General features: G+C 42.7%; 1 protein-coding gene and 1 long non-coding RNA gene across 8 annotated transcripts in view; one reads left to right on the top strand and one right to left on the bottom strand.

The window, feature by feature from the left end:
* The window catches only part of SIK2 (salt inducible kinase 2), a 57045-nt gene extending 53269 nt beyond the window's left edge, over positions 1-3776 (top strand). For 3 of the 4 annotated variants that reach the window (XM_075116446.1, XM_075116443.1, XM_075116444.1), the window contains exons 13-15: positions 321-437; positions 1107-1198; positions 2773-3776. In XM_075116446.1, coding sequence (XP_074972547.1) covers positions 321-437; positions 1107-1198; positions 2773-3358 — 795 coding nt within the window. In that variant the 3' untranslated portion in view covers positions 3359-3776. The remainder of the gene's footprint in view (positions 1-320; positions 438-1106; positions 1199-2772) is intronic. The other variant, XM_075116445.1, reaches the window with a different exon arrangement.
* The window catches only part of LOC142067631 (uncharacterized), a 52310-nt gene that overhangs the window by 20749 nt on the left and 13226 nt on the right, over positions 1-18335 (bottom strand). The window lies entirely within an intron of this gene.

Genomic DNA, 18335 nt, shown 5'->3' with positions numbered 1-18335 from the left:
TTTGAAGCTATGAAATGAGCGCCACACATTCAGAGTTTGGATGACTTTCTAACCCTGTACATTTACTATTACACAGGGCAAGTCAGAAAATATATTATAAATAATATTTTACTTAAAACATATAAGCCCTTGCCATTTTACAGCACAGATAGTTCAAAGCTTTGTAAGGTAGGCTCCCCTCCATGCAGTGAAAGTGGTGAGTGATACCAGAGACCAGTCCATCTGGCAGCTTTGAAACCTCAGTCGGGAAATCCTTAAAGAAAGGGTTGACACAGAAAAGCCTTTTCTGGCGTTGAAACTCGTTCCTCTTTCCTCTGCAGGAGGAAGCATCTCAGCAGCAGCAGGAAGTTGCACCTGCTTTCCCTGATGGTGCACGTCCCTCATTATTATCCAGACGGCAGAGCTTAGAAACACAGTACTTGCAACACAGGCTCCAGGTACTGTACCTCCCCTCCACTGAATTAAAGCAGCTGTTGTTATTACACAGCAGACTAGCCTTTTAGATCTTACTATTCAGGAAAATCAGTCAAAGGCTAAAGTAGCGGAGAACAGCTGAATTTGAAATTATGCTGTATTTTTCTTTGATCAGACACCCTAATAACACAAAAAGTATACTATATTACTGCTGGTTTCCTACTCAGTCTGTTACTGTATAGTGTTATTAAAGCAATTTGAAGTAACTGCTAGCGAATACCCGTTATCTGTGTTGCACCCCATAAGGGTTAAGCATCAGCATCTGAGGAGCCACTTCCGACCCCCTGGGGCTTACTGTTTCTCCCTTCCCCCCGCCCCTTTTTTTGTTAACCAATTTTCATATAGCTTTAGTTTATAAAAATCTTTTTTCCCAGGTTCTCTCTCACTTGGGAAGAAATCTTTCTATGCATTTTTATGGTACAATCTATCATGCAAAGATATTCCTTGTTTAAGGATTAGCAGCCAATAAGCAGTAGTGGCTGTGATTTTAGGTAGTAGCTCTAGTGGCAGCCTCTGAAATATGGAGCTGGGCAGTTATACTGTTATAAGGGTAGACAATCTTCTTTCACTTGCTTTCTGGACTAATGTATGAAATGAAATGCAATTTAAAAACAGCACTGCTTTTCTTGCAGAAACCAACTCTACTATCAAAAGCTCAGAATACTTGCCAGCTGTACTGCAAAGAATTGCCCCGGAGTCTGGAACAGCAGTTACAGGAGCACAGGTAAGAAGCTTCCAAACTATGCAGATAAGTTATTTATTCTTACTCTCAAGAGTAATAAAAGAACTGGAACAATCTTTGTCCCCTTAGAAATTCTTTGGAAAAGGAAAGCTTCATTTTAAGATTTGTAAGGACACAGTCCTCCTTTTAAAAGGACAACAGTCCTGCCACCTGTTGACAAATTTCTGTGCTATGAGCTCTTTATCAGCTAATGCTACTAGGGTGCAGGTAAACTACAAATATCTGCATGCTTCATTTAGTGCTAATGGGCATATAGAAGCATAGGAGGAAGCTACCCTACTACTCACACTGTTGTACTTAATTTCACCCTCATCTTCCCAACCACCTACTGTTTATAACCTACATATTGCAACATTTATTGTAAGTCACAACACCAATTGTGGATTTCTTCCTGCTGGGAAGCCCTGCAGTCATTTGCGTATTTCCTGTCTCATTCCTATGACCCATTAATTTTACTGTAAAGTAAAACATCTTTTTCTTGTCTACAATATCAGTTTAGAAGTGCACTCCTCTGAAAAAGTTAGTCAGGAGTGAATAGACTTGAACCGTCCCCTTATAACTGTACGCATTATAGCAGACAAGATTAATTGCCAAATTAAAGGGCTGGAAGCTCTTTATGAGCTCAACATTTGGTAATCATCAAACAAGTAAGCAAGATAGATATTAAAGGCAGTTACTATCCCTGAGTTTTCCAAGAGAATCACAGAAAGAGAAAGGAAAACAACAGCCTAGCTACATGCTGTCTAGAACAAAGAGACTGATTAATAGAGATATAAAAATACTACTTGATTTCAAGAAGGCAAGCACGCTAATTACTTTTTAGCTTATGCCACTCCTGATAACTGTAGAGTTGATTGATCTTAATCATGAACTTAACTAACAGCATTGAGAGCAGCTTGGTGTACTTCTTTAAGACTAGGAGGTCTTAATAGAGAAATAAGCTGGGAAGCAATAGATATGCTGTCAGCTTGCGTAAGTAGTAGATTTTGTATTTCTGCATGCTTTGGGAATTGGCTGGCAGGAGACCTCCACGTTGTTGTATCACAGGAATTTGTCAAAGGTAGCTATAACCTTGCATTGTGTTGTAAATTCTTACTGTTTGTAATGTGTCAAAAACATGGGACTTTCATAAAAGTTCAGAGAAAAAGAATGGGGGATGTGTGGGAGACTTTGTTCATTGCTGTTAGTAGCCAGTGATACTCCTCAGCTCCCAGGTTCCACAGAGCAGTGAATGGCAGGCTTAAACACACAAATACAGTGCATCTTATACTTAGCAAACAAAATTAAACAATGCATGCAGTTAATTGCACAGGAAAAATTCTCTAGGCGATCAAAAAGGTTATCAAAAGGAGGTCTACCAACCAGCTCTGCCCATCTGCTGAAAGGTAAAGATTCTGGTCTGCTGTCAAAATCAATAAACAAGAGAGCCCAGGAATTTTCCAATTCTGTACTTCACTCCCAGCTGGAACTGTTTGAGTGACTAGCAAACAGGACTCATGCTAGTGCCTTAACACTTCAAAAGGTGAAAATAATTGCTGTTTGTGTCCTTGATTCAGGCTGCATCAGAAGAGACTCTTTCTCCAGAAGCAGTCCCAACTGCAGGCCTATTTTAACCAGATGCAAATAGCTGAGAGCTCATACCCAAGGTCCAGTCAACTGCCACTTTCATGCCAGGAGGAGCAACAACAACAGCAGCAGCAATCAACCCAGTTCAGCTTGCAGCAGCCTCTGAGCCCTGTGATGGAGCCTTCCTCAGAACAAATGCAATATGACTCCTTTCTCAGTCAATACCAGAAGGTACAGCTGGATCCACTGCCATCCTCCCAGCTCACCAGCTCATCACGGTTGTCATCACCAGTTCAGGTGCAGCAGCCGCCACAGTCCTTACAATATTCCTATCAGACTTGTGAATTGCCTGTTGTCACCTCTTCTGAGCCAGACTACCCAGACCAGTGCCAGTATTCCACGGACCCAGCACAACAGACCAGTGTAGCACTGCCTGACAGCCAGGGCAGCTCAGCATCTCATGAGTCCCAGTCAAACTATGATGCATTAACCCTCTCAGAATTGCCTGGACTCTTTGATTGTGAAATGATGGAGACTGTAGATCCCCAGCACAGTGGCTATGTCCTGGTCAATTAATACCGTGGAGTGACTAACATGAGAGTGGAAGACAGGACAAATGGAGAAGCATGTGAATTTTTGGTTTTTGTTCCTACCCCAAAGTTAATGGTAATTTTTAAACCCTTGAATTAACAGGGGAACTAAAAATCCACCAAACTGGGAAAAAAGCAGGAGGTAGCGAGAAGTGTTTGGCCGTTAGCTCCTCTTGCTGGTGGCAGGGGCTAGAGAACAGATAGTGCAGTTTCATCCCATAAAGAACGAGTTTGCATAGAAGGAGGCAAAAAAAGTTAATGTTAGAGGAAGGAAATAACCCCTTCTAAAAAAAAAAAAAAAGGGGAGTTTGTCAGCATTCATCTAAACATTCACCTGGAGAAATGAGAATGAGTGCACATTGTATTGTACTTCTTGGCAATAAAAGCAATAGTTTTCATTGAAATTCAGGGTAGATTTGGGTCTGCACTGATGGCAACTTTAATACTCTTGAAACAGTAGCGTGAGGTGGGATTAAAGGAAAGTTGCACTTTGGCATCCAATTGCTGGTTAAGCTACTGATCTGGAACTACGTCATGGTATGTCTCCAAGATCACCAGGCATCTCAGGCAGCCTCCACTTCCTCCCGCTAGCAAGTACACAGTATTTCCCAAGCCTGCCAAGGAACTCTAAATTGTCCACTAAGGGAATCTTCTGGATCTCTGATAAGTGACATCTAAACTTTGTCAGAAGATACCTGGAACTGACACAGGGCACCACAGTGGTTTGTAGAGACCTCTGGGTGGGGATCAGAATACTAAAGGCTAAGCTAACAGAGAGATAGATGGTAAGAAGTACCATGAGAAAAACCAAGAGCTGCAGCCAGTGGTATTAAAAAAGAAATAAAATCCACCTGGGTGGCTTTTGAAATCAACCCTTTTTGCATGCAGGCCTTTGGAGGGCTCTGTCTTGGAGAAGTTCCGGTCGCTGGAAAGGATCCATCTGTCCTTCTGTTGCATTTTAAAAACAGGCAAACAAACTGTGTTTTGAATTTGCAGTATGTGTTGCTGGTGGTTTGAGCTTTGTATATTTGGACAATTATTTAGGGTTTTAGAACTTAAGGATAAAAAAATGAGCTTAAAAAAAACCCCTGTGAAGTGATAGTGCTGTGCCTTTTTCAGTTCTTTATCAGCCTATATGCTTTTTTCTGAAGAAAGTAGACAATACCCCATTTATATCTGTGCTATAGCCAAAGTCCCTTCAGAGCACATGTTCCACCATGTGGAACATAATGTTTAACTTTTTTAGTGTGTTGATTGTTCATGTATATATAACGTTGAAAGTATTACAGCAATATTTAGCATCACAACTGTTGATGAATCAACCATTTCAAGAAATACTAAACTCAGCAAGCAGTTGTGTCTCCAGAACATTCAGTCGTGGAATGCAAGTCATAGGAGGATTGTTTAGGAATCTGCAGAAAGTTTAGATCTCTAGTTTGGGTTTTGTCTCTAGCCTTTAAGTATTATGGGACGTTATAGGATGATAGACACATGAGGCTCACAGCTAGACAGTTCAGCCCTATTCTGAGCAAACACGAAGCACAATTGCAGATTCATTAAAGCACAAAGAATGGCAAAGAAACTGTGCTGATTGCATATGTAGAAAACACCACTGTTTGCTGGAAAGTTTAGTGAGCTAAGATCTTTGATACTACAAATAATGAGGGTGTAGTCACCGAACTCAAAAGTTTGGGTATTCAGGGCATGTGATCATTTAATGGACTGGGTTGAACACGTAGCAGAAGAAACAGACAGACAGACTAGTTCTGGTATGTTGGTTCTTTCCTATTTGTCAAATCACAGATCCTACCAAGCTAGAAAAAGGAGTTCTCAAAGCTGCTCTCTTTTCCTTCACCAGAAAGGTGGATAATCAGCCAGCATTTACAGCAATAAGACTGCATTTAGAGGGGGAATATAAGGACTTTAGTCACTGCATTGTACGCTGTGTGAAGGAGGGAAGGGTTTAACAACTGACAAAAGGCACCTTGCTTAGCATATACTAAATTAGAGAGGCAACTCCCTGTTGTTATGTAGCCTGCACTGATATTGGGCCAGTTATGCAGCTGGACTTACTCAATCCATAAGTGCTCGGCTTCTACCTCTGATATCCCAGTGATCCTCAAGGCATCAGCAAAGGAGAGTTTATAGAACAGGGATCATATCCATACACTACCTATGCGATGCAAGATGAAGAAGGCTAGAAAGCTCTAAATAGCTGAGATAAGTGTTTTTATTGTGTGGTTTCCCTTCAAAAGGAAACTCATCTGACATAGTAAATATCTATGGAACACAGAAACCCCTATGACACCTTAAGTGACAAACAAAGGGAAGGGAAACGGCTTGACAAGTGCTGCAGCATAACAGACCAGGCATTTCACTACTGCAAAAAAAGAAAAAGAGGCAATGAGTCCTGCCCTTTTGTTCCTCCTTCCCTACCCCACAGCATAATAAACACTTTCTGGAATTTTAACATCTCACCAAGCACTCTAGGAACTGTACGGTGAAAGCTACTAACAGGACACACATCACCTACAGCGACAGGCCTAGTTCTGCTCCAGGAGCTGCGTTACTGCCGTAACTATAACCACTTCCTTCCCCATCCATCTCCAGGATACTGTACATTTCAGGACTCAAAGATAAATGTAATTCTGTTCTTGAGTTGTACAGTTTATCAGGATGTGCCAACTAGTCTAAGCTCATTTGAGCTTTGCAGTGCTACTAAGGGGGAAGCTACAGTGGTTTTTTTAAACAGAGTTTAGACTGACTCTTCCCCTCAACCAAAAGCATATTTAACATTTCATGTAATTTCATTTAAGCCAATTATAATAAAAGGCTTCTAACGCCTTCTAATATGGCAGAGTATCCATTGGGCACCACTTCATACTATTTTCAAGTGGCTTTTTTGTTCAAATCTGTTGTGTCTAACATTAGAGAACTGTGTACACTACTGTTAGAGTAATTATTATCTTTATTATCTTGTATTACAGACTCCTTTGAAGAGACTTTGGTGTGATGTATATGGGGTAAAAATTCATATGGAGAAAAGTGCAATATGTGTGTGTGGTACGTTCTTTAATGTATTTTTTTAAGGAGTTAGAGGGTTTAGTCTCTGCTTTGGAATAAATGCACTAGTTTTGTGAGCTCCAGTTTGGCAACTTCATCTGTAGTAGTTACACGCAACTGATATGCTGGACTCTGTAAAGCAATTACAGTGTATTATTACAAAATAAAGAATATGTGCATTTCATTTTTAAATATCTAGTGAGCTAAAGCAGCGCCTGCTGCTCTTGTGTTCTTAGCAGCCTCTTTATGTATCACATTGAGGTTATTTTCTCTCTAAGGCACCAAGCTACAAATGACAAAAAGAAATTAATGTCTACTGCCAAGGTTAGATTTTATAGACTGAAGTTAGCTTCCTATCATTTTTACATATTTGGGGTAGTTGGTACACTGCCTTTGGAAAGCAAATATGAATGGACAAAGCCTTCTAATAGCTTCAGAAAAAGCTACGTTTCTTTAATGCCTGCTATGCCATGGAATGTTAAACACTTCAGGAGCATGCCTCTGATACGGGCAAGGTCATCTGTCAGTCGTATATCGCCTTGACTTTGAAAGAGGAAAGTTATTCTCAAAACTATCAGTTTTGACATTTTTCCTTGTTAATCAGTATATACTATCCAACAGGTGCTAAACTCTAGGAACACTGTGTGAAGGGGATGGGGTTTGGGTACTGCTGGGGGGAATCCACCATAATTGCCCTAGTAACATAATTGCAGCATGCCACCATGTCATCCCATGCTCCACGAAGAGGCACCAGTCTGGATTTGACCAGAAAAAACAGAGGGAGCTGCTTGGGATCGGAATTATTACCTCACAAAAAGAAATGAGATTTTTCTTTTAGACATCATAGTGGGACAGTTTCCCCAAGACTGCAAAATTACCGTGAAATTACTTGAGGTTAGATTTTTTTGTCTATCTCCTGTTACATCAAGTGCAATTTAAAAAAATTGCGTGCGCACAAGAAAGATCTGCTTACCTGCTTTACTAACTTTCCACATTATCTTTACCTGTAAAAACATTCCTGCTCTGCAATGCAAAGCTGTTTGGGACAAGATGGGGAACCTCAAAATATTAAATCAACTCTTTGCTGAGGAAAAAAAAGCTCCTCAATTTCTCACTAAAAGAAACAGACCCAAATAAAAACACTGTCCTAAACTCTTTAAATTACTTCTTTATTTGTAGAGAAAAGGTTGCAAAAAAATAGCATAGGTCCCCGTTACAGCCATTCTTGATAGCATAGAGCAGTTGTTAGGGAACTGAGAGCAAGTTTTCTCAAGTTCTTACTTTCCACTGATTTAATTCTTTTTGAAAAAAATTGGACTAGTACAATCTAACACTACAGCTATACTTGTAGCATGCAGTGTCCCTTAAAACGGCTGTATTTCCATAGGTGTACAGGACTGTCTTCTTGGAAATAATGTCAGTACCACTTGGGGATTTTACTGACTGTTCCTAAAATTAAGAGAGTTTTGGAAAGCTGCACATGCAACAGTAAATTACAGCTAGGTCCTACTGAGCTAGTTATGTTACCAACTGCCAGGGGTCTGTATTTCTGCAGTCTGTATACACACGAGTTTAAGGCAGACCAAAGAATCACAGCACTGCATGGGACACTGCAGTCTTCTGTGGAGGCTGGAAAACTTCTTGCCACAAGATTGCTGCGGTACTTTCGTTCATAGAAGACTCATGCAAAGTTACTTAAGATGAGATCAAGAAACAATAGGCAAAGTTGGGGAAGGTTTTTCCTCTGTGGAATCAGAAGCGATAAGATTGCCCACGTTTGATGCTCTCCCCCATCTCTACTTGGGCAGCAACTTTGAATTGGCCTGCAAGAGACCTGAGAAGTAAAGCCTCACTCCCAAGAATAGAAAAAGACATAGATTTCATAAGTGGCGTCCTGTTAAGTACTTTCCTTAAAAACTTTTACCCTGATCTGGGATTTAATAGGCTTACTTTGACTTAGCCTAAGAGGAAAGGCCTAGATTGTCTTAGGAGAATCATCTTTGCTCTAGAACTATAAGCAACAGCAGTGAAAACCACTGTCCTGTTGAGGGTGAAAAGTTAAAAGCGAAGCACAACTGTTCTCTGGTAATTTAGGCAGACAGTTTACATTCACAGAGAGAACGGGCAACTCCAGAAGAGGCGCTATGGAAGAGTAAAATGCCATGGTCTTCACAGAGGGAGTGTCAAACCAGAAGACAACTAACATAGGGAAAACATTACAGTTCTTCCATAGGACTGCAACGAGAGTTACAGGACGCAAAAAATCATGATGTATGTTTATATGTGAAAAAAATTCTCAATAGCTCTTTTCTCAATATCACTCTTGTGACCCTCAGGGTTTATTGAGGAATCCCTTCCAATAGAAGGAAAAGTATGATGCTTAGAGACATTGAACAAAAAACTTGTGTAGTACCCAGATTCACTTATCCTCCCACACTGAAACTGCTGTCCCCTATTACATTTGTATAGCAACCTTGGCTACAGCTGGCCATGAACAGCTGCAGCTGAGCAGTTATCATGACGCACTGGGACAGAAAACACTTTGCAACAGATTAGTAGCTTGGTTGGTACCTACTGACCAAGCAGCTGATCATCTTCCACATTCCCATGAATCAGAAGTGCCAAGAACCCTTTAGAGCATGCACCCAGACAGGATCCCAGTAATGCTGTGCCTTAACGCTACACCAAGCTCAACACATTCAATGTATCTCTCATCGCTGCTCTCCCACATACCCTGCTCCTCTGCTGACTCCTAAAACTCCCAAGAGAGACTTGGGCAATGATCCAAGCAAGAAGGGTAAAGCGCCATATCTGTTTGCATGTCCCACACAACTGGAGACATCAGCCAGAGATCACAGCATGACTCAAGCTGCACAGAGACAGAGACTGTTAATCACTCCTTCCCTAACAGCACCACAAACAGGCTACATACAGGACAGGAAAAAAAGAATGCAAACATGCTTTCCAATACAGACATGGTCTTTCACTGCTAACAGTCAAAGCAAAACCAGAGAAGGTCACACCTTAAGGGGTTACCTCAACTAACCTTACAAGCTGTCTGGAAGACGCTCCCTCCCTGCCCCTGAAATGCAAAATGCAAAGGCTAAGCCCTCCTTATCCCCGCGGAGACAGGAGAAAGTCCTCCCCCTCACTGGGATAAGTTCTGACTTACAGACTAGGTCAGAGCCTTTAAATCCGTTGCAGAGTTGCAGAGCACAGCATTTCTCTGCTGGGCCTCAAGCCAGCAGAGCTTTCTTTTTCAGTGTTATCTGGCTGACAGTGCTCATTTAAGTCCCTGGCAGACGGATCAGTAGCAAGGCTGTCACAGGAACACAATACACACAGAGTAGCAGCCATCTATCAGCACAGTTTATGCATGGGGTGAAAGCACAATGCATAGACATCTTCTGCTGATTAGGCTTTTACAATCAGTATAGCTTTAAAACTGTCTGAATTCGGTACATCACATCTCTATAGGTGTGTGCTTCAGCCTCTGTTCACCTTTTACTAGAACCCTAAACACATTCAGGATAAGCCTTGAAAAGCTTCCATCCCCAAGTCCTTTTGGTATAGAGCAAAGCAATGGAGGGGAGGATTAGTTGATAGAAGAGTGGAGAGAAAGCCCTCTTTCTGATGCAGCAGTTCTTCCATGGGAAAGGTTGAGGGTCTAAGACTCCTTGCAGGAGTAGATAGCCCCAGAGAGCACAGAGTCACAGAATAGTAGGGGTTGGAAGGGACCTCTGGAGATCACCTTGTCCAACCCCATACTTTCAATTACAGCTCAAAAAGACAGAAACCCCCACCCGCACATGCACTGCAAAAACCTGACCCTCTGCACATAGAGAGCAGGCAGGACTTCTGCAGACCAGGATGTAGATATATGGCCAGAAAAGCTCCAACAATGATACAGCCAACAGCTAGAAGCTTTCGTCTTGCAAGCCTTCAGGGCTTCAGCCAAATCTAGACACTGTTCCTTCTAGTACAGGCAGATTTTTATACTTGGATAGGTGTCCTGGTTTCAGGTGGGATAGAGTTAATTTTCTTCCTAGTAGCCAGTACAGTGCTGTGTTTTGGATTTAGTATGAGAATAACGTTGATGACACACTGATGTTTTAGTTGTTGCTAAGTAGTGCTTACATCAGTCAAGGGCTTTCTCAGCCTCCCGTGCTCTGCCGGGTGCACAGCTGGGACAGCTGACCCCACCTGGCCAGAGGGATACCATATGACATCATGATCAGTATATAAAGCTGGGGAAGAAGGAGGAAGGGACAGATGTTATGGCATTTGCCTTCCCAAGTCACTGTTACGCATGATGGAGTCCTGCTTTCCTGGAGATGGCTGAATACCTGCCTGCTGATGGGAACAAGTTAGTTAATTGCTTGCTTTGTTTGCACTTGCAGCTTTTGCTTTACCTATTAAAGCGTCTTTAGCTCAACCCACACGTTTTCTCACTTCTTCTCTTTTACTTCTCTCCCCCATCCCACCAGTGGGGAGTGAGCAAGGGGCTGTGTGGGGCTTAGTTGCCAGCTGGAGTTAAATCACAACAATAGGTAAACAGCACCAAACAGCACCAAGGCTGCATACTTTTACCAGGAGCTATACTGACTTAGGCACTGGAAGGATGCACCTACCCAGCTGCAAAATGAAGTTGGCCAATTTCCTGTTACAAGGTAAGAGCAGGTTTGTCAGCTGAAGATGAAGTCTCCCTCCCTCCCCACCTCTGCTTGCTGAGGTGCTAACTTGGGATTATTTCAAACATCATAAATAAGCTGCAGAGCCCACCGTAGTCTTCAGATAAACAGCATTGCCCTGTCCTGGGCTGCCCAGAGGAATACCCAGCATGTGTTGAGCCCTTCACCCACTACACGCAAAGCCTGCGTGCAACACCCATGCTGGTTTGCACTTTTCTCACATGTCAGGGAATGATGTCACTTGCAGCCAAACATTATAGCACTGACAGGAGTCGTCTGCTTTACAGGGACAGCCAGTGCATGACTGTTTGCATGCAAATACAAGCTAGTGTCCTTCCTAAGGCTCCTCCCAAGAAGCAGACTTCATACCACAGCAAATTATCAGGCACACAAAAGCAAACACCAAAATAATAAATGCTTCCCCAGCACCTGTTTCTGATGGGCCTAACACCTGCAGCACAAACAAGGACAAGTTTATTTCATGCCTACTACTGAGCCATCTAGCCCTTGTGAGGTGACAAATGCAATCAGAAGAGCGGAGCTTGAAGCCAGAGCGCTGCACACAAGCCAGGCAAAGCACTGTCTCAGGCCACAAGAGAGACTTCAGAGATTTTATTTCCTGATCAACTACCCCTTTTTCATTGGGACCATATGCTTTTTAGATTCAGTTCTCGTCCTTCGCTCCTTCTCAGCTCAGCCTCCAGGATATGAGGGGACTATTCCCCTCCTGCTGCCCACTGTCTAGAGAAATATGACAAACATTAAGACTGATGTGAGTGGAGAATGAATGGGAACATCCAGGTGTGAACGCACTGAAAGGAACAAAGTGTGGGAGAATGACTTTAAGAATAGAAGGTGTAGGTGGCACCTAGATTAACAGGACATTCGGATGCCAGCACATGGTGAGTTATTCTGTCAGTTGCCAGGATTAAGTGGAGGGTAGAGGAGTGAAGCAGATTGAGAGAGTGATCCCTGTTAGCTCCTAAAGGTGTCAGAAGGTACATCCAAAACCAGCATCTTGCCATCAGTTTAAGAATAACCCAGGAGACATAAGAAGGATGCTATAGGCATCACCCCTGTCTTCCACCTCCATCATTGCAAGGAATCCTGACCAGATCACATGGCTACACACATCTTGGTGCTTGTGAGCATGCGAGCATGACAGTGCCAAGTGAGATCAAAGTTATTATAAACTGAAGTCTCAATTTCCCCTCTTGTAAGATGTTGCATTGTTGCAACACTGTTTTCCATGTTAACCAAAGAACACAAGGTGAAGGCTGAATTTGTATAGACTTAATTGCTGGACAACACAAAAAGGAACACATATGCTAGGCTTTATGCTATGGCTGTTTTCAGATATTTAAGAAAAACACACCAACCAACCAGCCAGTCTTACCCTAATGGCTGTTACTTCCAAATAAGAATGGAGCTGATGGGCAGAGGGCTGCATTACTTACAAAAAAGTATTTTGCATTACTTTTGCAATTAATGACCACATCAAACAGCAAGTGAATCTACTTAAATTGGAACTGCTTAAATAAAGAATTGGCAGTCAAGTTAGATATGCAAATCCTGAAAGGCAGAGGGCTGCATTTTGGAAACTATAGTAGATCTGAAAAGGCTCGACTAAGGTCACGTTCACACAACAAAAACAAAAAAAAAGGGCAAGGATTCAGGTAATTTATCCACAAGGTGGACAGAGTGGGTAACCTCTCTAAATGTTCTTTGAAGATGTTTCTGAAGGAGCTGATCCAAGAGGAGGACTTGCTCACTGGACCACAAAAGTGGCTTCAGACACGCAAACCTATCTCAAAGTGAGGCATACTCTAGTAAACACTGTTCTATGCAGACACAAAGTAACTCTAGAATCTTTACTTTATAAAAGTAAATGGAGAGAAAGGGCATCATCTTTGTGTCTTTAATGGCATGCCCTCCTAAAAGGGTCATGACACTGAAGAGAATATTCTCAGAAGCAGAGAGATGAAACAAAAAGGCACAACAGCAAGAGACTGATGATAATCAGATTTCACAAATACTGAAGCATGGCATGCAATGTAAGATGAGAGTTGCAAGTATACTTAGCTGCAACTACAGACGATTTGAGTGAATGCAATGCTATATGACAAGCAGGGGGTAGAACAATCTCTTAATTGGTGCAATTTCTAATGAGGGAGTAGAACATGACTATTTAATCATTTATAAGAACAGACTACGCATAAAACTGAAGATTTTAAGAATATAAAATTACAGCAGAAATTAATTCCCCCTCCACTACTGGGCATTTAAAGTGCAAAACTGGAAAATCGTGCATAAATTCTGTAGCCCTGACCTGTGACAGGGACAGAATACATGGAACATGGCCAAGCAGATCAACCAAGTGTAGAGAATTGCAAGTTAAGACAACAAAAGCGTTGTGACTTTTGCTGATTCAGATAATTTTCTGATGGGAATATCATATTGCGCGTTTGGAGTGGAGGTCAGATGACAGAAACCTCATCTTAAATATGATTAAAAGAAGCTGCTATTTGGGTGAATCTTGCAGGAAATCAACTATGAATTAGGCACACAAAACCTCCAAGGAATAAGAGGCGCAAAAATCAATAGAGAAATAAGGCAAATTGAGGTGCTAAAGCAGCAGCCAGTCTGGAGCATGTGGAGCAACTCATAATGGTTGTGATTTTGGCACAACAGAAACAACAGGACCAAGGCAGACAGGAAAAAGAGGAATTGATAAACTAACGTCATAACATTTAACATGATAACTGGAAAAAGACAAGTTAAGTAGTAGTGTGGAGCAGCATAGGTAGAAACAGATGCCAAGAGATTGGATCCAAAATTGAAATGTGCAGCAAAGGAGGCAAGACAAAGACAAGACACCTCCCTGTGCCACCCCAGCAGGCTGTCAGACTGTGTGCACACTTACAAGTACATTTTGTGCACACTTACAAGTACATTTTACACATAAGTGGACAAAAATAGCCCACAGCAATTAATACTGCCTGGTAGCAATTCCTTTTTCAGAAGGGTTACAGAGCTTTACAGTATTCATATGTGAGAAGTAGGAGACACTTGTGTGTTTGAAATTGACACCGACACAACCTACAATCTACAGGCTAAATGGGAAGGCCCTTTGGTAAATATAAACAGATGAGCCTCCCTTTTTAATACAAATGTCACAGGTAAAGGAAGACACAAGGGAAAAAAAACTGGAGCAGGACAATCAGCAGGGAGGTAAAAACATGGGGGAAGGAAAGGAAAAAAAAAAAAAAAAAAAGATGATCCAATTTGAAAGCTTCACCAATCAAGGGAAGCTCGCTCTCTCTCTCTCAGTGGGGATGGATATGCCTCTTACTGTTAATGGCAATTGCAAAATAATTAATGTTTCTGCCTGCACTGCTTTAAGGATTATAGAAGGTGATTGCAAAGCATTTGCAATCACTTACACCTCAAGATCTAGATATTAACACTGTGTCACTAAGGTTTCCAAGTCTAAAGGAATATACTCTGTGTGGACTAAACATGGTATCAACCTGATTTGGACAGGCTATTCTAATTCTCAGTCACTGAAAATTAGTAATTATAGCAGAGCATGGACATCCAGACAGATTAAGAAATTTTAGGTTATTCTGAGCGTAAAATCCCAAAACAGTGGAAACTGAAACCAGGGAAGAGACGTCTAGCTCACAGTATCCTCTTATTTAAAAGAGATGGCCCCTAGAGGAAAATCAAACCTACAGTTTAAGCAACAGAAAATACCATTCAGTGCCAGTTATTTACTATGCACAAGTTAACATATGACATAGTTTTGCTGTTTGATGTTAGAAAACCAACAAATATTTCAAAGGATGAGAAATTAATCATGGGGTGGGGGCCAGGAAGCAGGTAAAGATTGAGGAAAAACTGAACCCTGTCAGCTCCTAAGCGGGTCAAAAGGCATATCCAAAACCCTCACATCACCACCAATCCAAAAATAACCACAGAGACACAAGCAGGATGCCCTAAGGCACCATCCCTGTCCTCAGCATCACTGTAGGAAATCCCAGACTGCATAGATATATACACATCATGGCAACATGCTCACAGGCTGCAAGTACAAGGGTGTAAGCAATTCAAGTCAGGCTCGTTTTAAAATAAAATCACCTTCCCCTCCTATAAGAACTTGCACTGTGGTTTGCTATATTGCAACAAAAATATTATCTGCAACTGTTTCTAAACAACAGAGCCTATGTGTGGGGCTCTTCCCTCTCCCACCAGCCAAAGACTGCAGGAGTGTGCAACAGAAACCTTTGTCACCTCACACCTGGTCTCACAGAGCTACAGAGGTGAGAGGGGCCATTCAGTACATGGCTCACAGTGGCTTGTTTCAGAAACTGTCTGCAAACCCAGGCAGACAGCTTTGTCTTGGTACAGTTACGCTCAGCTCACACCAAAGCAGCTTTTTCTAACCCAAAGTGCCGGAGCCACACTTTTTAATCAAAGCTGAGACTGGAGCACAGAACAGCAGCACCATGAGACAACAGGAGGATGCCCAAAACACTGTCTAAGCCCAACCTGCTGCTAAAAAGAAAATGGAATTATGCTGTGAGACACACTGATTTCTCTTTGTTTATCTACAAGCATTGATATCAGTCAAAGGCTATTCATGGAAAGGAAACTAATACACCATATCTTATCTTTCCAGTTTATTTCAGAAGTTCTATCTGTCCATTTTTCCAGGGCTTTCCAGCAAGGGTTCAATACAATATCCCTAATGGGAAGGCTCAATTTCCCATAGAGCTGTCACTCAGCGTTTGGAAAGAGTTTAAATATGGTGGCTTGAGAATAGATCTCTTTGCTCAAAAAGGTACTGAAATGCAGTAATTTTCTGCAAGGAAAATGCCATAATATGGTTTTACATAACAGTCCCTGCTGAACTGACTTATCAGTAAATAAAGGGTACAGTGTTTTCATAAGAGTCCACATGGTGCTGGTTTGCAGAATAGGAGCAAAATGAGTTGCACACAGAAAGCTAATAGGAGGTTTGCTCCCAAAATACTCACAAATGGACATTTACTTAGCTGAGAATTATATGCCGAGTTCTGGAAAGGTTAAGAACATTTAGGGAGTTAAACTCTCAGCAGCTTGTCTCCTGCAGGCTTCTATAGCGGAGAGAAGCCAAGAGTGTGCAGCTGCTGACGTCAATAGGGTAAATAATACCATGTACTGAAATCACCTGGGTATGCATTACCCTCTCCACAGAGGCTGCTGAGCACACTGTGCTGCAAAGCAGTCTGGGAAGCCCAGGTGTCTGCTTGCATAGAAAATGCTACATCAGATCAAGTAAATACTCTCCAGGACCACCACCCCACAAGAAGAAAATAAATACACTGAGCTGCTTGGGGCTCAGGGTTCTCTCTTTCTTTGAAAGCACAGTATACAGCACCATTGCTCAGTATATTGGGTGTACTGGGTACTGGGATACACGGCTGCCAAATAGCAAAACCTCTCAGAAGACAGCATAGGCAACCTTTCCCTATTCCAGGACAAGCCGTTCTGTTTGCAGTTAGCAGCTTAGATCTTAGTCAGGCCACTTCACTACTGATCTGGGGGAATCAGGAGCTTACATGTCCACAAAGGCAGTAGAGCTGCTTCTTATGGCTCCACAAGACTTGGGGTCCTCTCCTTCAACAAGCCAGCACACCAAGCATGGTCTGCACGAGGGAGTCACAGCAACCAATGGCGATCTACACAGCAGTGCTCACCAACAAAAGCTGTCAGGGTCTCAGACCACAGCACCCAGAAAATTGTATGTACAGTAACGGCAAATACTGCAGGCAAATAGTTCTTCAAATTCCTATAAAGGCAGATTCCCACGCCCCCAACCCCCACCCCCCAAAAAACAGTGCCAAAGCTGAAACACAAGTGCACAGCATCTCCCAAAGCCCAGCCCAGCACACTATCCACTAGGCCACACTGTTTCTCCAGCAAGCTGGGTCTGCTGCCTTCAGAGCAGGCAGGAAAGGAGCTAAAGCCAACACTCCTGCCTGTCAGGGTTCAGGCATGCACTCCCACCCCAGGTTCCCAGCCTTGCAGACTGTAAGCTCCAAGGGTATCAGTCTGTCTGGAATGAAGAGGGGAACAACAACTGGCACCACCACGTAGAAAACCTGGCTCTAACCTCCTTCCCTGGATATACTTGCTGTGAGCAAAAGCAGGAGGACATTATTATTAATGCAGCAAATTAGTGGTTGAGTCCTGTTAGCACTGCTTACATCACTGCGGCTCCATTAAAGGCTGTTAGAGAGACATATAAATTATTCACACTAATCAGGGCACTGACAGCAAGATCTGGGGGCATTGCCAGGGCAGTGGCTGCAGCTTCCTGCTTGCAGTACCTTGTCATGACCAAAGACCAGCTGCTCTCCTTTCTTCACAAGTGTTTCCTTGGAGCGGTTGCCATGTCAACACATCTGTCTAGGCCATCCTACTTGTCAAAAGTTTAGGGCAATTTAGCACAGAAAGCTAAGGAAGGTTCTGAAGTACCGTAACTTTTTTCATGCACTGTGAGCAAGCTCTTCCCCAGGAAGATGGCTAGAACAGCAGCAAGCCAGAGAGAATTTGCAGAGCTGCTGACAGAAATAGAAATAGCCGCCAAATTTCCCAATTTGGTTTGCTGTTACCAAACAACAACAACAAAAGCACGCACACACAAAAACCCCAAAACCCAGCAGTTCTATACTAGGAGTCCTGGTCCGGCAGCAATTTGAGCCTCAGTCACAAATCAGACAGCCTTATGCCCAGCAGCAAATAGTTACCGCTCAGCACAAGCAGCGGGCTTAGAGGCACACTCTGTACATCCTACTCTAAACCTTACAAAAACAGGCCCACAGGCAGCACACCCGCACACAGACCTCAGCAATGAGGCTTACTGCTACAAGGCATATCAACTCAGGATTCCCCATCTCTAGCCACAAGGTAAATCACCCTTTTGTAACAGACACAGCAGAGAACCAAGGGTCTCTGCGAGCACACACCCCACCGGCTGCAAGATGATGCTGTAGTATCCAGGCCCTCACCCTCTGACAGAGCCAAACCCATCCAATGTCTCCAGACAAGCCTGCCTTGTGGACTGGGTTAGGCCAAGTCAAACCAACACTAGCTGTGCACTCCTGAACCAAGCACCCTGGACCTGTCTGACAGACTGCACTACCCTGAAGGAGGAGCTATACT

This window comes from Phalacrocorax aristotelis, chromosome 22, assembly GCF_949628215.1.
Source record: "Phalacrocorax aristotelis chromosome 22, bGulAri2.1, whole genome shotgun sequence".
NCBI lineage: Eukaryota > Metazoa > Chordata > Aves > Suliformes > Phalacrocoracidae > Phalacrocorax > Phalacrocorax aristotelis.
This window is presented reverse-complemented; position numbering and strand designations above follow the sequence as displayed.